At 41.4% G+C, this 23,094-nt stretch overlaps 1 protein-coding gene across 1 annotated transcript; it reads right to left on the bottom strand.

Annotated features, from left to right (window-relative positions):
• Positions 1-5,103: 5,103 nt before the first annotated feature.
• Positions 5,104-21,636, bottom strand: SLC38A4 (solute carrier family 38 member 4; the record flags this gene model as incomplete). The annotated part of the gene is made up of 15 exons (XM_082308459.1): positions 21,502-21,636; positions 20,522-20,612; positions 19,126-19,241; positions 16,024-16,097; positions 15,796-15,888; positions 14,072-14,153; positions 13,897-13,979; positions 13,741-13,799; positions 13,070-13,348; positions 12,872-12,951; positions 11,644-11,744; positions 10,548-10,672; positions 7,740-7,884; positions 6,669-6,766; positions 5,104-5,205 (listed from the first exon to the last, which is right to left on the bottom strand). The coding sequence occupies exons 1-15, from the start codon at positions 21,618-21,620 to the stop codon at positions 5,104-5,106; spliced, it is 1,647 nt and encodes a 548-aa protein (XP_082164585.1). The 5' UTR covers positions 21,621-21,636.
• Positions 21,637-23,094: the final 1,458 nt, after the last annotated feature.

Here is a 23,094-nt window from a genome sequence, read left to right as displayed (position 1 = left end):
TCTGAAAGAAAGGGTGGGATGAGACGGGTGCTCTGTGGTGGAAGAGGCAGAAGTTTCACCTTGGTCAGAGGGGGAAAAGGAGGCTGACACTGGTGGCACGGAGCCATTGCTTCTTGCCGTCAGCAAGCTTCCCCCTGAGAGGAGGTATGGACTCTCCTTCTGGGAATAAACAGCTAGGTAACAAATTGTGTGTAGACAATCTGTTACTTAGAACAGGGTAACTTTCCCAAGCCTTAAGATAAACGTGCCAGGAGAGGCACGTGCTGCATGTAAAGATGAATGAATGCTGTGAACACTTTCCATTTGAGCACGTGGAACTTGAAACATCCACTTCAATGTGTCCTGGCGAGCTGTGGCCAAGCGAGCGTCCTTTTATATTTAGTTTTGCTTCTGCTGGGAGATAAACACTTTCTGTTTTATTGTTAGCAACAGAACAAGGTCTCCATCTCATTTTATGCAGCAAGATTAAGACAGTGTATTGATTTCCAAAGCTATTTATCATTATACGGTGCCAATTTAAAAAAACAAAACAAAACATTACCCAATGGTTTAGAACTTGGCTCACCAGGTGGGCAGGGGTATTAAGACTCCACATGACGTGACTCCTTTCAGCATTACGCTCTGCTGACAACGGCAGCAGCTCTGTGAATGCCACCAGGGAGCTTGGGGGCCCCCCAGCACCTCGGCAGCCAGAGGGTACTGGGGTGTCAGCAGTGTCTCCTGTGTAGCTGGAAAGAGCAGCTCTTCACAGGCATTAGTGGTTGTGAGACCAGCTAGCACAGCAATTTTTTTTTCCCATGTAGTTTACTAAATGTCTGAAATGAGCAGCTGAAGCCAATGTTGTTGCCTGCAGACACTAACTTAAGACTGTTATCTAACCCAGGTGTGGAATAGGAGGTTACTTGCCATCCCTTCCAGCTTCATAAATCCCATGCTCTCATGAAAACAGTCTTTATCACCCAGATTCAGTGCAAGCTTTTAAGTGTTTGCAGTAAGGGATAATTTAATTAACTAAAGACATTCTCGGGGGGGGTGGGTGGGGCTGGGTGGGTGTCCAGGATGCTACTAGACAGCACAATATACCATGGAAATGTTGATGGGATTGTCACCACAGCACTGAGGCCAAGCTCCATGGGAGGAACCCCTGTCACCCTGAGCTCACTCTGGTCCTCCAGCCAAAGCACTTGGGCTGCCCGGGCTGGGTGTCAGCAGGATGGCCCCACAGCAGGTCCCCAGCCCGGGGGGACTCAGCGGCCAGGGGAGGTGGAGGCCAGGAGCTGTAACCCCCTAGGAACCCCCAGCACCTTGCCAGGCGGGTTAATGGAAAACCAGGCAGGTTTCCACTCGGGTCTGCCTGGGCTCTGCCAAAATTTAGTTGCAATAAGACATTTTCAGTAAAACTTCCATTGAAATTTAAAGTCAAATGAATGGAAATTTTCCACCTATAGCACCAACTAGACTTCTCAGTGAGTAATTGCTGACTAGCTCTAATTACTATTATGTCAGCCATTGAGAACTAGCCAAGCATGCCAGGGTTTACTAAAAATTAACACCAGAGCCAGCTGCTTTGTGGCTTATCTAGGCCTGCTGCCCTTCTTTCAGATAGATGTTGTTTAACATCATCTTTGATTATTTATGGACTAGAGAGGACTTTGCCCTCTAATGAGTGTCCCTTGTTCTGCCTTTTTCCAAATCCAGAACTGAAATAATTATTGAGTACTTCTGTTTTTTTTTTTCTATATCACTACTGGCATTCTTAACATGTCCATTTAATGACACACTTCCATGACCACTAACATTTCTAATACATTTCCGTTGCTTTCTTTTTTGTCCTTGAAGACATGCCTTTTCCTTTTCTTTCACTCTCCTCATTCACTTCGCACAATTTTAATTGTTTAGTTAAAAAAACCTCCTGCCACAAGAAGTTTACAGCTCAAGAACCATCAAGACAGAGCAAAGGAGATGCTGCAGGGAATTAAGGATACCTAACCTCAAGGGGAGGAGAAAATCGGGGAGGATGTTCATGTCACAGGTGTTGAGCAAACGTCTGGATCTGCGGTGCCTCCCGCGTTAGTGGGCAGGTTGCAAACGCTGGCTGGCCGGGTCTGCGAGCATGGTTCTCACATGAGCTCATCGGTGCTGGAGTGGCGCGTAGACCGGTATATTTTGGGCTATGATTATACACCAGACAAATATGTAACAGCAGGAAAACCTACAGCTGCAATGATAGGAAGTATTTATACAGAGCAGTACCATCTGGTGCGCGCTCCTAATAGTGACTATACTTAGCTGCTATACTGTGTATCCTGGCTAATCCCACGCTCCAGAGAATGCGGCATTCAGTATCTCACAGATAACCCCACTTTTAACGCCAGCCATTCTCTACCCAGTGATGTATATGCAGGTCCATGAATAGATATAAAACAGGGTATGCAAAAGAGTTATTATATGAAGGGGCTGTCCTGTCTGCTGTCTTGCTCGTCTGCAGATACATGGACACACAAATTTCTCTCTTAAAAGGGAATGCAGTTTTAGTGATGCTCGTTAGGGCTACCAGTTTGAGTCTGCTTGATTTTCAAAAAATTCCTTCTCTGCTGGCCTAAAACAGAAGAAAAAAGTTCTGCAGTCTTTGAAAAATTAATTTATTGTACATCAATGGATGGTTTTGTAATAAAAATACTCACAAGAAACTCCAACATCCACCATTCCCAGCAGTGCTAATAAGTTAGTGTGCAACACTACCCTTACTCCCAGTATGTGTGGAAGCTGCATATTGCTGTGACCAATGTATTTTAACTTGAAAAATAGACATTTTACAGACTCTCTACCTCTATTTTGGACACTGATAGTTTTGTGCCATGAAAAGGCGGTGACTTCTGCCATTGTTCCATAGTTTTCTGTTACTTTTCTTGAGGTCATCTATATTTTAGGTGGGCTACATGAATTCCTAAGTCTTTACATACAGCTGCAGTCACTATATGTGCTTTTTGCTCTGAAGCAAAGGTGCAGTTACAGTTCAGTTCTTCCATACACGTAACTCTCAGGAATGGCAACAGGAAGAGAGACGTGTAGGTGTGTTACTACTAACTCTAGTCCATGTTAAAGGTTTCTTCAGTAATAATGCAGCATTATTTGTATTAGTCTGCTTAAAATAGAGCAAAAGATTATTGGCACATTTTTCTTTAAAAAATGCAAACCCAGACTTAGCATTCGCAAGGAAGTGTGCTCCAGTATATTAAGGATACAGTACTCAAGTGAGCATAAAATACTGCTCAGAAATACAGCAGTTGACATTGAATATATATTTGATATGCTTTTCCAGTTGACGTGTAAGTAGACACACATTTACACGCGCACACACACATTTATACACACACACACACACACACTGAATTTTGTGCAAAGCTGATGAGTGAGCAGAGTCAACTTTTGTGTGCTTTATGGCTTTCCGAGTTCACAGGTGTGTACTCAACAGATTTCTAAGCTGGAAAATGAATACTCCAATTACATGAGCCTGGATTTGTGTAAGCGTGTTAAAACCAACAGTCGCACCTTCCCACTCATTCCCTCTGCTATGGAGTTAATGTGCCTTCTCTGACTATTTTTCCCTGGTGTGTACAGAGACCGTATGTAGTGGGTACTCCACAGCATAGACAAAATCACAGTCTGGAGGGTACTGAGTGTTAATTAAGCAACCATATAACACAGAACTTAACCTTTTTTTTTTCTGTCTTGCACAGCTGCATAGCATGATACACTTGAGCTTGTCAGTAATGTCTTTTTCTTTGCGTGGCTTAATTATGTATGTTGTTGAATGCTAGCATATGCATAGACAAGCTAAGGTACAGCAACAGAGCAAGTTAGTTACCCAAATTTGTGGTTTACAATGGTAATACAGAGGCACATATTATAAATTCTCAAGAGGAAAACATCTTGCAATTTATTGTAACATAAGTAGTAAACATCTGAATGTGTTTTTACACAGGTAACAGTCAGGGCTTGCTACAGGTATATTTCAAACACTGCTGAATAAAAATGAACCTTTTACAAACCCACCAATCCAATATATTTTCTTCAAAACAATATTAAGTGTGTGGCTATGAAAACAGAGTGACACATAAAAAAATTTTCAAAAATCATTTACCACAGAGTAACATTTTTATAACTAGAGGAAAACAAAAAATTATGTACATAAATACATATATTTTTATATATAGCAAATTACAGTTTCCTGCACTGAACTTTTATCAAATACACAAGTACTGAACAATACTGGATAGGGTGCTTCGCCACACCTTGTGGTCTCCTTAAATTCCCGTGAGAATGGAAGACAAGTTTCTATGGAGGATACAACTTGTTCAGTGATGCAAGCTCACACAAGAATTAAAAAAAGTAAAGAAAACAAAAAAAAGCCACAGTAGAAATGCCTGGCATTTCCAGCACAGGCATCTTTAACAACAAAATGCAAATGCTCAACTGTTCTTCAAGCACATGCCCCAGCGCAGTCTGTGCCAGAGAGCTTTATTCTGTACAACAGCGGTCACCTGCCAAGGGTGACGAATTTGGGCAACAAATCTGATGCTCAGCTTTGTCCACTGGCTTGTCAAAGCTGTCACCTTTCTGATAGACAGATTGGTGGGAGCAGTCACCTTTCAGTATCCCTACAGAAACCGTACCCTTTCTCTTGGAGCTGGCCAGCCACTCCCATGAGCTTCAGATAGAAAACAAGGCGCTAGCTGGTTTTCTGGCCGTTACCTTTCCAGGGCTCTAGGAACTGTGGTTATTAGCATGATGGGAGAGGTTGACACCAAGTTATTTTTGAGGACTATGTACACAGTTATTTTGGTTTTGAAAATAGAAAGCATCCACACCACACATTTCATTTAACCTGGCCAGAAATGCTAAGCTCAGGTTCCTAATGCATAAATAACGATCCTTATTGAAAAGGATGATGTAGACTCCATTGGGTTCTAGTGACCTTACGAGAAACTGTCTTCAAAATACTGCAGTTACTAGCTAGGAATAACAGTCCCGTTTCGGTGTCCTTTGGAGCACACAATACAAATATTTATGGTATAAAAAGCACTTGGTTGTCTCCACAGGTTAGTGATGTCTAGAACTTGCGGAATTGTAAATCCAGTCCATTACAATAAGAGTCATACTCACAAACATGAAGATTATGCCAAGTATGAGAAAAGTTAGAGCCTGCAATTGGAAAATGAAATTGTATTAATAAAGCAAGTGATTGAGCAGACTGTAGTTCACAGACTGTCCCACTGGAACTGCATGTATGTAACACCCAGAGCCTGAGTTTGGGTCATTCTCTGTGGCCCAAGTAATGTCATACAGGGCTACATGAATCAAAGTTAGTCTTGTGTGAATTTCAGTCCGAGAGAGCCAGGCTTTACAAGACTAGACCTGAAAACCCCCACTTTGTTACGAACAATAATACAAAACATAACAGAGGAACAGTTTTTTTCTTTAAACCTGACCAGTTTTCAATGAATGATCATTGTCTCGGATATCAAGAACAGCTTCAGAGTTAATCCTTTTCATCATTATTAGACAAACAAGTAAGCCAATCTCTCTTCTCTGAAGGCGTTTCTGTATATACTCAAGTGATTCAGCTGCTTACATTCCCCCTTTGCTTTAGCAGGGCTTTAGTTTACTGTAATCTGTCCACACTTAACAATATTCTGCCTCACAACACAAAGATGAATATTGTATGTGATCTCAGTGCAGGGTGTGAAATTCTAGATGTGCCTAACACACAACAACGTGAAGAATGAACAGAGAGACATGAACAAATATTCACAGTCTCTCTATAATAACAGCTCCAAACATCATCCTCAGAAATCATTTTATGGTAACAAACCTTTTCTTTTATACTTCCAGTATGTATTGATTGAACTTCCACTTCCATGATTTTTGTGAACATGTATATAAATGTGTTTACATGTGTTTACATGTGTTTACAATATGTGTTTACATGTGTTTACATGTGTTTACATTATGTGCCTGCATATATATTTCATCAATAACTTTTCTGATTAAATTTTCAAAGGACATCTCCTTGGTGATATTGTTAAATGTGCAGATAGCTATTGATGTTCAGGATGAAAGGTACTGCTGCGGCAGTCCAGCATGACATCTAAACACATGCTGTGTGTAAATGATAGACCTTCATATATGTGTCCTGTAGGTGTATGGATCTATCTCAGTGGGGAACTCACCATTACTTAATTATCTCTGCAGTACAACTCCCTTCTTAACCTCGGCCTCAAATCTTCCTGTTAATACACAGCTGGCCTTCTCGCATGAACCAACAGCTCCTTATACACTGTCTAGGTGTTATTTATACAAGTGCAGGTGTTAACTAGAGCTTAGATTGGATTAAATAAATGCCTTTTCCTAGTGATTTAAGACACACTTTAACCTAGACACTTACTGTTGTGTATTAGTAGCAGTAGGGCGCTAAAGGCTTTGGCTTGTGAAGCCTGGCTTTCCACGCTAAGGTGAATCACACTGCCCGGCCTATATTTGGAGTGAGACACTACCATTTGTGATCAACTGCCAGGTGTTGCAAGTCAAAGGGCCGAGTATTTGTGACCAGCGGAAAGCACACACCCTCCCATCCTTCCTTTTGCAATTGCTGCCAGTTCCCTTACCCCGATCTTCTGGGGAGACCTCAGGGGCTCCTTCTCAACGACCCGCAGGTAGAAGGCAGCAGGGAGGATGAAAATCAGCATCGTAGCAGAAGAGGCACCTGGAAGAGAAAGCAGAGCTGAGTACTGTGTGGTCTGACACATAAGCAACGTAGTGCACCTGTAAAAGAGAGCATGCGGGGAGGCAACTGCTCTTCCAAGCCCAGCTGCACAAAGGGCTCTCTCTGTAGACAGCATTCATGCTGAGCTGTAGATGTCCAAACACTTATTTGAGTGCCCAGGGCCCGAAGAGGCACTCGTTGCTGAGAGGATTTTTTCAAACCAGTGTGGCTGCCTGTGATACGGAGGTGAGCTGGTCAAGGGGGGACAAACAGGCACTCCCAGGGCATGATGACCTTGGAAAGCAGGTGTTGAAAACAGGACGGATGAGCTGTGCCCTGGAAGTGCCTATTCCTCTCCTCTCAGCAGAGCCCAGCGCAGTGGCCCCGGTGTAAAAGCCAGGGAGGTGCAAACCGACTGCTTGCATGGAGTATAAAATACGAAAAAGGCAGAAACCTCATGGAGGTATCTTTCTCAAGGGCATCTGCATCCCTGAGTCCTCAAGCAGCTCAGAGCATGGAGGCTCTTCGTGGACCTCTTTGGTCAGAGGCCAAAACTGACCAAAAGAAAGAGGTAGGGAGAGAACTGTGAACGCCAAAAGAAATGTGTCACTTTTCTCCTTTTTCTAACATCACAGTTTGGAAGTCAATACATTTTGTCCATTTGAAAACTAAAGGTGATTTCCCTCTCCCCCACAAGCACTAAATGCCCTTTTTGTCAAAATGGGAATTCCTTACCAGTTTTTATACTGGGATTATTGGATTCCTTGTGCCTCATGCAAGGTAGCAATGAAGTTGGGTAGCATTTAGCTTTGTCTGTCAGCAGTTTGGGAATTTTTATTTCCCTTTTAACTTTAATCTGTGTTTATATTACTCTACTGTAAGACCCAAACTGAGACTGTCATTCAGTCCATGAAGGTAAATATGTTGTGGAAAGGATTAACAGAGTAAACAAAAAAATATTTATGAAACCTACCAATAAATCCGAAGATGTCTTTAATAGTTGGGACAAAAATTACAAGCAGGTTAGTAAAAGCCAGAATTACTGCTGCAATCAGGAAATGTCTTATCCAGCTGAATGGCCTTTTGGGAAACAGCAACGCACTGATAGATGAACGGATCTGTAAGACGAAAGCCAGCAGGGAAAGCAAAACAGCAATTAATTTATCTTTGCTTTTCACTTTTTTAAATGATCTATGCTAGTTACTTTTGCTGTGAGAAATTCTAACTAAAGAAATGTGTTTTCAGTCTTTGATTCCCTTAATGTAATCTCACTCTGATGTAGGTTTTTAAGAACTAGGTTCACAGTTTAATGCAGAAACTCAAATATTTGCAGTATAGAAGAAAGTTAAGTAAATAGGGTGTAAAATCAGGGACATGAAATCTGTTCAACTGAAAGATGCTAATATCACCCCCCCCCCCCCCCCCCCCCAAGAAACCCCCACTACGAATACAAATCAGCAGGCAAAAAATGCATGGGTGAAATACGAGTTGCTGTATTCCTGAACCTGATCCCCCTGAAAATCCCACAGGAGTTCTGTCATTTACTTTTGTGAGAGAATGAGCAAGCTGTTGTTTTACTTACATTAAATATATACATATATATCTCTCTCAAAATAGAAGCATATTTTTCAATGCCACTTGGAAATTATAAACCTAAAAGCTATTGCAGAGGATCCTTTTTGCTCCGCTGACTTTCTCACACAACACAGAGAGAGTTTTCTTGCTTTTTTGTCAACAAAGATGGTAAGTAGGAAAAAGGTCAACAGCAAATCCCTTTGGTGGCAGAAGATAGTGTTACTCTGAAGTACTGGGATTAACTTAAAAGATTTGAAATGTAGACATTGAACAAAAATGTTTTTATACTGAAAAAAGCTCAACAGCCACCTCTGTTTTGTTGTTTTAAAATAACAAACAACTGTTTCTGGATGAATTTGGCAATTCAATAAATGTATGGAGTGCTCTCAGACTTGGAGCCCATCATTTGAAAACACAGAATGAGTTTTGCATTTTATGTTTTTCAGATTGATGTGAGCCAATATTAGGAAGAGGGAGACAGATTGCAAAAATTTTGTCCAGTCCCTGAGTTGGTGTAAAACAGCTTTATTCCACCAAAGAACTGCTGCCTGCATTCCTGTTCACTTATTGTCAGCACCTTTTGCATTATTCCTGCTGTGACATTGTCCTTCAAATGAAGCTATCAAACTGAAGTTTTACAGTGACTAATGGTACATAGATCTATATTTAATTTTATTTTTTAGCATTGAAATGATTTCTTTCTTTTTTTTTTTTTTTTGAAAAGAATAAACTCTGACTACTTCAAGAAAATACAAATGTGGTAGTTCATAAAAAAAGTAGTTGATACAACTATACTGCTTATTTGGAGTAATTAGATCTGCTGAGCTGGCTGTCCTGGTAGGCCATATAAAATTGTTTGATATGCTGGCTTACAAGCAAATGGTATTTTCTTAGGAGTTCTTTTAATAGAGCAATTAGTGCTGTGGTATGTAACTGCTAACCCCTTGCACACTATTCAGATATAAAAATGATTATACAGAAAGCTAAAAATGCAAAATGCTGCGTCTGACAGATAGAGCCTTTTGCAATGCCGTTAGCTCGTTTTCCCATGAATAGTGATCAGTTAGTTAAGACTAATATAAGCATTTAGTCACTGGTTTAAACACGACATTTAAGGCAGAGCACTGGAGCACTCTGTAAGCTAGATGGACTGATCACTCTGGGTGCTTTATACCAGAAGATTTTTTTTTTAGACAACCTTGAATGGTGATCCCTGCTCTTAGATATTTGACAGCAAGCCTGGAAACAGTACCTATGCAGAGCTCGTGTTTTCATCCTGGACAACGGAGCAACAGGACCGCAGGATTACTGCTCTCATCAGAAGGGAACACTACGGTGTGACGCAGATTGCTGGGAAGCTGCTGGCAGCATGGTGCTGGGCTTGTACGTGTCATACAAATGGCACACCAGCCTCCCAAAACTTACTGACCAGGATCAACTATTTTCTCCCCTGCTGTGTAGCAGCTCAGAGAAGGCATGAGGGACAGTTCTGGACATTCAGGAGCCCGGAGGTCTGCTCTTCAGGTGGGGATTGGTCCCTGAGGAGGGTCAGTCCCTCTGCAGAGCGGTTTGTTTAGCTGTGTCTTTCTGTCCCTGCTACTGTGGATACTGCGTTTTGCCCTGTGAACAGTACCTAGAAGCCCCAAACTTTGCTCAGACATCTGACTATATGGCTGGGTCTTGACTGCATCTGTTTTCCTGGCACTTAGCTTCCTCCCCTGTCCGTAGACTCAAGTATGTAAGGTGTGCACAGGGCTTGCCTCTCTACCTTAGCAGCCAGGTCTGGCAGTCCTGCACAGCACATGGCCTGAGCTGCACGTGTCTTTCTTGAGTTTGGATGCTATAGTAGGTGCTTATGTCTGTATTATGAAATCTCATAAGTGGTTTCAGTACATCCCAAGTCTTCAGTACTTACACTGCTGCTCTGTTCAATATAGTACAGAGAGAGCCAGAGAGAGACAGGGCAGTTGTTCCTGATTTATTTCTGATTTATTTATAAAGACTGATTTATTTCAGTCTTTCAAAGTTTGCAACCCCAACTACCTAAGGTCCTTGCTTTGGTCAAACTGCATATGAGAAAACAGACCCTCCCAAATAAAAACTTAGGCTTACTTTTCTTCAATGTTAAAGTGTGTCTGTGCTAAGTACGTACAGTCAGTGTGTACAAGCTAGACCTGATTTCAGCCTCAGTAGCTGTGTTACTTACAGGGAAAAGGACGAGGGGCACAGTCAGGGTTACAGCCACCAGCACTGCCAGGCGAACTGACAGCAAAAGGGTGTCGAAGGTGTACACTTTGGTGTACGTATGGAGTAGCTCGTCTTCAACTTCTCCTATGAAAAGGAAACAGAAAGGAGTTAAATCACTTAAGCAATATCTGCACATGCAAAAGGGTCTTTATACTGCAGCCAGATAAGATTAGCTCTGGCCCAGCTGCTGTCATCAGATACATGTTATGGGCTAGGCACGAAAGAGGAATTTTCCCAGCATGACCAATACAAGTCCATCATTCAGAGACTATGAGGGTAATAGAGCTCTGAGGTGATGCTTTGTACTCCAGTATCTCAAATGACTTTCTCAAAGTCATTAAGTGGATGTGGAACCCAAGGTAAAAATAATTTCTCTGTTACTAAATAGGAAACAACTGACTGAACTGGGAACAGATCCCTCGACCTCAACCCAGGTGTCCCAGCTCTCGGACAGAGCCCTCTCGCCCCAGCGATAGAGAGCAGATTGTGCTGTGTCATTCACTTCTCTGCTGTAATGGAGGAACTAACGAGGTAAAAAGACGTGGCGTTTGCATAAAACGGTGTGCTAATACAGAGGCTACTCTGTTTACCTACCGGTTAGTCTAGCTCATCCATATGTTTTTTACACTAGAATGATTTGCACCTGTTTTTCAGCATAGGTGAAGCTGAATTAGTGGTGTCAGAGCCAGGGTGAGTAGTACTTAATAGTGTCATGTAAAACTGTTGAGCACTAGAGTATTTTTAGTACGGTCACTCTTGGCCTTTGCCAAGAGCCAAGTTTACAGCAGCTTGTTGTCTGAGTTCACAAACCCAAGAGATACACCTTGTAGGTGCCCCTGAGTCTCTCACGGGTGGGGAACTTGCGGCCTGACAGCTGGGTAAGTCCCACCGCTTATTCAGGAGGTTACACACTACATATTATGTTTGAATAATGCTTACACCTGGATTCAGACCCACAGAAAATACATGAGCACTGGAGCCTCAGTGTAATAGATCCATCTCACATGCTTTAAAATGAGAGGCAAAACTCTTCAGAGAACAGGGCTTTGACCTACCGTAGAAGGTAAGATATCCAAAGAGGGCAGCCAGAAGATACATGATAAGCATACCAGTGATGGAGATATTTGAGACATTCTGCATCCGCTTTCGGGAACGACTGAAGTAGGAGAGAAAGAGAGTAACAAACAGTGCTATTCTTATAAAGCCTCTATTTGTACAAGAAGTACTCTGAAGAGTCGTAGCTCTACTGACATCCCCTCACTGGCTAGTAAGTTCATAACAACTATATTAGTTACACAGAACTCTTTACTTGAAGCTTCGCTGCTCTATGCAGAACAGCACAGACTTATAAAAGTGTGTTGAAACTCCATTTCTACTGCTTACTTAGTGACAACATACAAATGTGCCACGTCATTTTGTATATCATTATTTATATACTATCAATCTCAAATGGTGTATTTAAAAAAAAAAATGGAGTGGCTAAAATTACAGGGCTGGTAATAATAATAGACGAGCTTTCAGTCAGCTCTATGGTGAACATACCCTTATATCTACTTAGGGCTGTTCTGCAGGTTCAAGAACGTCCTGTAGACCAAATCCTTTCTTTAGAAATCATTTGGTTAAAGATTTGGTGTAAGAAAATCTTCAGCATATAGGACCTGGAAGCAGGTTCCTAAGTCATCTGAGAATTTTTATTTCTTCTGAGGTTAAACCTGCTGACATAGGGGGTAATGGGTCTTGGCCTCCTTGAGTTTTGTGGCAAAACCTCCTGTAATGTAATTCTTGCTGTTGAACAAATGTGTTTTCTTAGCCCCTCCCAACTGTCAACTCTGTGCTGATTTAAGCAAGTGTTTTTGATTTTGGATATTTGATAGGCAAAATAGTCTGGGTTAGGAGCCTATGTAAGACACTCAAAACAATGGCATCCCAAGAAACTTTAAGTAGCAGCTGACCCAGACACAGAACTCATTAAGATATTTTTAGAAACCAGAATTATCTGTTTCAGTGCAACCAAGTTCCCCAGTATATTTCACATCATTTGAAGGACTGTCCAGATTTCTCCTTTCCTAAGTAAATATCAGTCAATGCGGCTATCTGAACAATGCTTCTCTGTCACCAGTATCTGACTATTAGGTCAAAGCAAAGACAGTATCTGCTTACTATGGAATGCAATAAATTATTAGTGGGTGGGTGCCTACACACCACCAATCAAGGCAGAAGACATAGAAAGTGATTTCTAGCTATGGTTAACTGGAAGTATGGGACAAAATTTAAGAACCTTACTCTTTCAGTTCACTGTATATTGGTAGCACCTCAGGGTGGCATACGAATGCAAATGCCAGGATGGGTATTGCATAGGCAGTCTGTAAAATAAAGCTCCCATTAGTAAGAACGGTCACTGCTGTACCTCTGACTTTTGGCAGGCAGCAGTTTAGCTGTGGTACGAATGGCTAAAGTCAAATTCTACAGAATCTCCCTTACCCGTGAGTTGAACACAAAGTACTTTGGCTGACACATGTCACTACTGTCGCTGTGTGCTTCGTATTCTACACCACTTTTGGGTGAGATATCTTTTGGTTCCTCAAGGCCCGGCAAGTGCCCAGCTGTGTTGTCCATCATGAAATTCACACCAGAACTGAGAGACTCATTTGGTAACATGACCAGGTGCATTGGCACTGTATTATTGGTGGCGGTCCAGTTTTCAACCCCGTGGTCCATGATGGGGAGAGGACAGGGTATTTGGGATTTCTTGAAGATTACCTAAAGAGTAAACAATGTCATCAGAAGAGTACCACCACAGGAGATTATGCTTACAGCCATGATATACCAACAGAAATATAAACAGGCACACAGACAAGAGAGGGGAAAGAGTGGGAGCAAGAAACCAAGTGCTATCACTTCCACTTCTCCTGCAAGTATTTGTTGTTACTCTGCTTCTGCTGTTGTCCTGCTTTATTTTTTATTCTCAAGTGTTGTTTTTTAGGCTGATCTTTTTTATTCTGGCTTTGTTCAGCAATAGGCTTGCTGCTTTGATTCACTTGCAGGTGCTATTCTAACATCCACATTAAATTGTCATGGTAAGAAATAGAAGAGCATTGCACAGTTTACAGGCTCTATATTTGCTTAGAGACAATACCCAAACAGTCACCTACCACAGTGACAAAGAAAACCATACAGGTCAGCGAAAAACCACTCGTATATCCAAGATAACCTGTGATACAAGAAAAAAAAATATACATTTCAGCTACATATAAATTCACTATCCTAATAGAAATAACAAATGATGTTAAGTGGAGCATTAATCTTACCTAAACTCTTTAGAAGGGAGAGGGGAAGAATAATCCCAACTGTTACGAGTATGACGAGGTAGTTCCCATTTAGGTACCATTCTCTAAAGAGGAGGAATAAAAAGTAACAATCATTATCGTTGACATCAAAGTGAAAAAAATTCATCTGAGGTTCAGGTTGGGCAAAGGTACCTACCCAGATGTCTCCTCAAGTTTCATAAATGCTCTGATCACTTCAGGAAGTTCATATTTAATAATAAAGAGGTAGCTTGACATTGCTGAAAAAACCAAACACACACTTTCAGAGAGAACAGTGTAGTTCCAATAAAAATAATTTGTTTTAAAAAACATTAATGCTGCATGAAAAACATATTATTTTAGGAAGCCAGTTTTTGCTAAAGTAGAGAAATGAGTTTTGTTCAAATAACAGTGTGACTGAATAGATCATCTATTCCCTTGATGTTGTTATGATCACGTCCTGAATGGCATTCTAGTATTGAGTATTAGAATACAATACAGTTATTACTGAATTAACAACATGCTCAAATCACTGTTCTGATGAAATTTACACTCTTTAACTTTTCCTTTTGCTTTTCTGTTGTAATTGCTGGTTTTCCAGTGGACACTGTCCATCCACATTCTGCAGTAACTTTAGTTGTTACTGCCTCTAAATCTCTACCATATCCCTTCTATTTTCAGCTTCTTTCTTCTAATACTCTACTCCATATATAAAAAAACAGATATCAAGATATCAAGTTATCAAGATTCCTGATGGAAGGGTGGACTTCTATACATCTCATTTAAATGTACTGCCAGAAGGCATGCTTTTTTCAGTTATTTTACATTGGCCACAGAGAAGTCTCTGGAGACCTACGGATCAATCTAGACAAGAGGTTGAAAATCACTGGACTAGAGGAACGGCTATTCTCTAACAGGGAAGCATACTTCCTTCCTGAATTCAACCACATTTGATATCCAGGCTTGAGGAAGGAAAGGAAGACCATGGAATAGGATCGTCTATGAACAAAATCAAAAAGTCTCTTGCAGTAGAGAGATGTGAACCGCTTCTGCCTGGGTAGAAAAGTTGACGATGGAGATTTGCAAAACATACCAAGTTCCAAGCGAGAGATCACAAAAAAATCTACATACATTAATGGACCAATGGTGCCTTTAATTTATATTTCAACTACCTCTCCTTAAGAAACCTGGAAAAAATTACAAACTCCCATGAGCTTTCTGATATGGTGTTCTCCAGTCTCCTAAAAGGCTTCTCCCAGGGTAGTAAAAGGAAATAAGCTTTGTTGCATGAAGGCACAGCCCTACCCCTACTGCTTATGTCAGTAAGTAAAGAGTCTCCTGTTCTGAGAGGATGGAGGATACTTGATAGATATTTCACAGGAAGTATCTGTGTGGATCAATACTTTCAACAATCACTCTTAAACACTCAATATCTTAGAGAGATTACAACCCGACTGTCATTTCAAGGAGATAATTCAGCTAGAAAATGAACTACTGAAGAGCCTTTCTTTTATGGAGAATTCAGAACCATGTGCTTTTCCTTTTAGGTGGGATTCATCTTTTCTAAGTTGAAGCAGATGATGTCTAGTCTAAGCTGTACTCAATGAAGAGAAATGGCCACTCCTTGAGGACGGTCAGCCAAGCCATTTTAGCCATCACTGAAGGCTCTTCACTGGTCATGGAGAGATCCTAGGCAACTAGCTTTCACCAGACACTGAAGTGTCAGATAGCTGAAACAAGGCAAGATGAATTCCTCCTGCCCTTCTTTATTACAATATACTGTATACTGTACCTGGCTCATGTCTGACACCTTTTAGCCCCACAGGGGAGAGAAAGCACTTATGTTCTGTAGAAAAGCATCGGAAGTTAGAAAACATTTTTCTAAAAACTTTTGCCCCTTACCTCCAATGTTCTGCATTGTAACTGAAATGAAAACACCACACTTCCCAGGCCAGCCAAATGCCTTTTCTCCCAGTTTTTCATATATTAGTGATCCTGGGGGGGAAAAAAAAAAAAAAAGAAAAAAAAGAAACATGGGCCACTCCATTGGACACACTTGATGAATTGCATTCCAAGGTAAAATACATGCATGCAGTAGGGACTCTGTCAGTCATAGCCCGATCCTCATACCGCCTTCTTTTGACGTCTTCAGTAAGAGGTGGACTGAGTAGAGCGACATTATTGCTACACTGAGCAGCAGAACTCTGCAAGGCAAAACAGAAATCAGAGTCAGGACATCAGAGACACTCAGTTAATTTGAATGTCACTTGCTCATTCTCATGAAGTTCAATGTGTAAATAGTTTTCAGCACGTTTGTGCTTTGGATTCTCAGTGCTAAATGCAGACATAAGTGTCAACTGTAGCTTACTTGTGAGTGCAATTGCACCTTACACACTCCAGAAGCCCCTCAAGGCTTGTTTAAGTCCAGGTAGGTGCAAATTTTGTGTTATTCCACAAGGACAGAATCTTGCATCTTAACAAGGCCCTACTAAAGTAAACAGATTTCTATGCAAGAGTCAGGTCTTTGGTCTCTTACCTGCTCACTGACCTCTTATTTTAATCTCTCTCCTTATTCAGACCTACCAAAAAAAAAACCAACCCAAACCATGATTGTGACAACTTCACTGCCAGCTCCTGGCTAGTCACTACTTTTGACTTCTGCCATGTCATCGTGAAGTTGTAGAGTTTAGCTTGAAATGCTCACTTTGCAAACTACATTAGAAATCTTGCATAATACTAAAGCATGGCATGACACTGAAAAACCTGTTCTTGGAGTACTTGCAGCATACTCTTCCAGCCTAGTCTGCTTGAAGGTACTGGTGCCTGAATTCGTTAATTCTAATTACTGTCATGTTCCTTCCACACTTTGCATCTTGTGAACTGCTGGTAAAAAATGTAGCTTTGTATGACATTTTCAGGGCACAACACCATGGGCAGCATATCTTATTACCATAACTGTCTTGTCATCAGACTGCACAAGTGTTGGTGCAGAAGAGTATGTGATGATAACATGACAGAGCTAGGAAATACTGATGTGCCTTACTCTGTGGCTGAACAGGAGGTTATGCCCACACCTTCCACTCCATTGAACACATGGTTTGGTATAGATACGGGAGACACTGACAGCCAAGTTCATAAATGAGTTACAATCTAAGAGGAGACATAGGCCCTGGGGCCAGGTGATGGCCACCAGACCATCACTTTTCTTTCAGGTTTATTTCTACAAGAGAGACAGACAACTACACAGACTTCATGTAAGCAGGGTCATCTCTCATGCTGTGGGCTCATGCAATATGGTAAGGGGGGATCGTGTCTGAGCTTGCAGTGAATCCTGCCAAGATGGCATCCTTCTTGATCAGGGGAACCTGTGCAGCTGCCATTCAGAGACATGGTCTCCATGTCCTGACACATGAGGTGTGGTAAACCAAAGCCATGCTGGTTGCACTTGCTAGATCATGCCAGGCAGCAGAAGAGATTCTCTAGTGTGTGCTCTATGCCATTGCAAACCTCCCCCATGGGAGAGGAGGATGTAATGGGAGCTTCTGGAGAGCTTCTGAGTTTTAGGAGCCCTCCTTCTGCCTTCACCCTGTAAAACATCTTCCAGCAAGAGAGCACTTGGGCAACATGAGAACGGTAAATTACAAAAATTTAGCCGATGATGCCAGCATCACCTAAATTAGAATTAGTGTCCAGCAGTTTCCATTTAGTAGATGGGATTTTTCTGTCCCACTAATGCTAACATCATGGTCTGTGAAAACAGGAACCTTTGGCAAGTGGATGCATGCCATGGGGGTAACAATATCCCTGCACAGTTTTGTACTTTTAAATAAAACTCCTTCCTCTACCAGAAGGGAGAATGTTCTCATGCAGAAAGTATGGAAGTATGACAGAAAAGAAAATGAGCTGTGGGGTGGAGACGTTCTTTGTTTTTGCTGTATAAGACTCCATAGGATTGCTCCATAGGATTATTCCTTGCTTTAGCACTGCCAACAGAGCTAATGTCATTAGCCTCATATCAGATTTGTTTAGCCACCTGTGTGAATGAACAGAGCCTTAAAAATAAAGATATTACAAAGGTAATTTTTTTTCCCCTAGCGAGGCTTGATGTATCACGCAATAATTTATGGCCATACTAGTTAGTACAAGTGCTCAGAGAAAGTTGGGGAAAAAAAAAATCCTACATTTTTCAGACTCTAATGCAGTCAATTTTAGAACGGCCTTCCATTTTTGTATCTGCAAATACTATATCTAAACCATTTGAGCACAGGTGCTGCTAAGTATTTATCCAGGACAGCATTTGCATCTACAATTAATTTTCAGTTAAAAATTCTACTGGCAAAACAGGAGGTGTTTCTTAGCAACTGGAAGCTACATGTAGCATTTCAAATGCTATTGCTGTCGGAGTTACACAATCTCCAGAAGAAAGAAGCTGTACAAAGATAGCCATGCAACCTGATTTAAAGGCTTGTTAGATTTCAGTAATGTAAAACAATGGCCTATTGTCTTACTGTACTGTCATGCTTTATTCCAGCCTAATGGGGGATTAAAATTACAGCTTCAGTTAAAATTAAAACCAGTTATTAAAAAAAGAAAATAAACTTTTTTTGTACAGTCTCTCTCATTTTACAAGGTTAGCCATAGATTAAAAAACTTCACATGGCTCTCTGTTACTGTCTATCAAAACTCATTCTGTATAGATACTGTATGTCAGCCACATACCATTGCTGTCATCTGTGCACATTGAGTACAAACAGGCTTGAGGGAGCAACATTAAATCTGAATAAATCTGTGAATGTCTTTGCATTCAAAACATGCTCCTATTTCAGACTTATATAGAATATTCTTCTTCCATTTCTACATAGTGATTAGATAGTTGCGATGATGTAAATATATACTTTATGGGTGATTTATTTCCCTTCTTGAATTCACATACTGAACCAGCAAGATTGCTGTTGTTATTTTAGGCTCAGTATACTGCTCTTCCCCTCTGTTTTTTGACTGCATAGTATCAATTCACAGTTGTATTCCTGATACAAAACTGGGCTAAAATAAAAAAAAATGGTTTGTCAGCAGTGGATGGTTCCTTGCGGTGCAGCTAAAATGTTTTCATTGCAGATGATCTCACAAAACTTTTCAGCTAACAAAACAAGCTTAACGTACCTCTCTAACCACAAAAACTTTAGCTCCAGCTCACCGCTTATATTCTGTTTGCTTTTCTTTCTATGTACTTACATGAAAATGATAATTCCTGTGTTGGCCATGGCATAGGAGAGCCCTAAGATGCCACTGCCCATAATGGCGTTGCTGAGGTTGAATGAGGACATTCCAAAGGAAGCTCTGCCCCGGTGCTGTTGGGAGCAAGAACAGAAAATGGCAATTAATTTGCATTTTACTGAGCACGACAGACTAATTATCTTCATTGCTGGTGTTCCCTGTATTGCTCTCTCGATCCTTAGAGGTGGAGCCTTATCAAGGTTCCTGAGCACACAGGTGCTTGCCACCATAAAATGTCTCTTTTACCCCCAAAGCCAGCTGTGCTGGTAGGCATTTGCCTCTTCCCACTCTCCCCTTGTCTCACTGGGAAGAAGGACTACATCCCTGACAGCCGACTTAAGTGACATAGCCACAACTGGCTGTGTTGGCTAGCCTCTATAGAAATACATGCTGTTATCTAACAGCTTTCCCAATTAATGATTTAAAAAATTCAGATGATTTTTTAAAAATAATCCAACTGATACTATTGAATTTTTCTCTAAGTAGGATGTGCTGCTTTCGTTGGGGAACTGAAAGTGTGTCTGGGGGAGAAAAGAAGGAAGCGCTGTATGGCTTGGGATGGAGGCAGCAGAGTGGGAGAGGGCAAAAAAACTAGGAGAGGAGGGATGGTGTGTGAGGGAGTCACACCTGCCACAAATGGAAAGGGAAGGGGTGGGTATTTGGCTTTCAATTTTAGCTTGCAATCACAAAAAATATTTTTTGGTTTTATTTGAACAATCTTAATAAAACCTCTAACATGACCAATGAAACAATGCCTTTCTTTGTATCAAATTCAGGAAAACTATGAACAAAGTTAAATCCTGAGGAGAGAGATACCCACACGCACACTCCAGGAACCGGTGCTGTGCTTCCATTTGCACGTGGAGTTGCCTAATAGTTGTGCTGAGCGTGCAATGTTCAGCACTGTAAAGCCAAACATGAATGTCCCTTCTTTAAAGGGATGCGGATTCATTTACACTGGTGCTGGAAAGAAACAGCACAACCACTCACACGCTAAGGCCCAGCTCTACCTTGGTGTAGGAGTAAAAAAGTTTCTCTGCACCAAATCTCCTGTCAGAAATATAGGTTCAGACCCACCCTTGGCTGAACATCTCGAGTGAGATAAGGGTACTACTGAAGTCCAAGTATGATCTGAGGAGTTTTTCTGATTACTTGTGAAGGAAAGACCCAGTTTTACTTGCAAGACAACAAAAAGGGTTTGCTGCACTAACTGTTAGAAAATGTGTTTATTCTTCCAAAGCCAAGATTATGCTGCTCAAGCTCCGGAGTAACTTTGTTTACTGAAACTTTTGGAAAAAGATTCGGTTCAATAAGATTTACTTTGCAATTACCCTTGAAAATGAATAAAACTTACATATTCTTCATTGTATTCTTCCAACTGCTTTTTACCCAGATATCCATTTGTAAGGAACTTCTGACTTTCCGCATCATCACTAGCAAATGGACTGAACACAAAGAAAAATAAGAAAATATTAGATAAGGCTTATGGCACACATTATGTTAAAGCAGTGCCTTTTGTCATTAGTGGAAACTTTCCTTTGACATTGCAATGAATATTTAAAAATCCTTCAGAAAAAAACCCTCTTTTCTCCTGTAAGATTCTCATGTCCAATGGCATGTTTAATAGATCTTTGCTTTGCCTTGGAATTCAGTTTTAAAACCAGTAATCTTCAAATTATATCTGATTGCAGATGTTGGAAAGTAACAATTCCTTACTGCCAGCAATGTGCTAAAGCTGAGCACGTACTTCACATCCGAGGAACAAAGCGCCTTGCGATTGCCCTGTTGGAGATACGTGCCGGGGGGGTTCAGGAAGCTGAGAGCTGGAGACTGATGGCTGGTTTTGAGATGTCTTTCTCAGGCCACCCAGGTGCTGGTACTATGGTGGGTCCTGCTGGAGATGCCTGAGGGTGGGCTGTCCCCACGGGAGCGCTTAGCTGCTGCACTCCATACCCTGCCCGGGAAAGCATTCCCCCTCTCAGCGTGCTCAGGTTGCACTGCCCTGAGAGCGTATTAAGTTACACGTGTACTATCTGACTGGAGTGGTTGGAAGTTGCCAAGTGGGTGCTCGGGGCTGGGAGCCTGCAGAGGTCACCCAGGCGGTGGCTGGCAAGGGGGACCCGGGCTGCCCCTGCTGGGCTGGGCACACCAGCCTCCAGGGCGCAGAGCAGGGAGGGTCGGTGCTGTGGGAAAACGCTAGCTAAACAATCACGCTAATTTATTTCAATGTATTACCTAGGAAATGTTTTGAGTCCCAGATGCCATTAGTGAAGCTTGTTTTTTGATTACTGCTTTCTAGCCTTAACAGAACAGCCTTCCCATTTAAATGCTTACCTCCTAATTGCAGCCTTTTCCGAATCAACCAGCTCCGTGTAGTTGTCTTCGAGGCTTTCCCCGCTGTTGCTCTGATCATCCAGTTCGATGTTGACTTTTTGCAGCTCCATGCGATCCATTAGAGCGGTCAGCGCTTTCCAGCACACACACTCGCTTCTTCAGGGTAAACAGCACTGCGCCGTCTGCTTGCGGGTCCTCTCTACCATGCGGGGACTGCCAGAACACTCTGTTCTGCAAACAAAACACAACAAAACTCATTAGAGTTTTCCTCAAATTAGCTAAACCAGTATGAATCGTTGGGTTTGTGTTTGTTCTTTGTAACAGCATTAAGAGGAGAAATTGTTGCAGACCGGGAAAATTCTGGGCAAGCATAATGTCCCTTTATATGCCAGCACTTGGCCCTTCTGTCTCTCTTCAAATGGTAAAGAGTGCAGGGGCCAAGGGATGCACAGTGGATGTCCAGCATCTGGCAAAATTAGAAAGCCAGCAGAAAATAATTTCTTGAACTGCTGCTTTTGAATTTCTAGGGGATGGTGATGCAGAAGTGCTTGCTGTTAGAAATGGAGTATATCAGGGTTTTCCTACCACTGCTTCAAAACATACATACTCTTAAGGGTAATCCTCAGTGTTTTGAATAATTTGTTGTAAGATTAATGTTGTCACAGATTTAAATGTTTTTACGATTTCTCCCTTTCACTGGGATCTGACAGAGGCGAGCATCTCTGTACGGTCACTTCTTTGGTAATTAAGAGGTGCAATTCTGATATAGCAGTTTCTGGTTTTCAGTATATCTGTGTTTAATTCTTACTTGTCCCACGACTAGAAGCTCTTCTCACACAGGATTATTACATGGATGTAAGACTGACTATCTTTATCTTTGTTAGAAAAATTCCTGCCTTTTAAAAATCATGTGAATTAATGCTCAACTCTCTATTTCTGTGCAGACCAAAGGAAACTGTAGAAACCAAAGTTACAAAGAGGACTTCACCTCTGGGATTTCAGTAGCTTTATGTTACAGTCTCATCTGCAGATACACATTTACATTCATTTGCTCATTCCCAGATTCAAGAGGAAAACACTGTGTAAGAAATGTTGCAGTTTTACAATACATTTCCCTTCCCAAAGATATTCCTTGAGGCATCTTATATCTCCATTTCACAGCTGAGGAGACAAAGGGGCATACCAGTGAAGGCAGCGAGCACAGACCAGGTAGCATGTTGCTGGCACACCTGGGGCCAGAATTGCAGACTCCTGGCTCTTTACCTGCTACCTTGCAATCAGGCGCACTGGCTGGACACATTACATTTTTCATAAATATCACATGCTAACTGAAGCCCAGCACTGCGTGATAACAATATCAGAAAACAACACAACAAATAATTTTTATGTCTGGCCTTTTGTAACACTAAACCTGCAATTATTTAAAAGCTTTTTTCCTTGTTTTGCATTTATGGGTGTATAGGTCCTTGCTCGATCACCAGACCTTCACTATCCTCTGCTACTGACCACATGCTGTTCTTAAGAACATCTACAAACATATTTGTAGTGGCAAAATGTTAGAGTGCATGTGCTTAAAATGTAAATGTAAACTTT

This window comes from Platalea leucorodia (genome assembly GCF_965183815.1).
Source record: "Platalea leucorodia genome assembly, chromosome: 4".
NCBI lineage: Eukaryota > Metazoa > Chordata > Aves > Pelecaniformes > Threskiornithidae > Platalea > Platalea leucorodia.
This window is presented reverse-complemented; position numbering and strand designations above follow the sequence as displayed.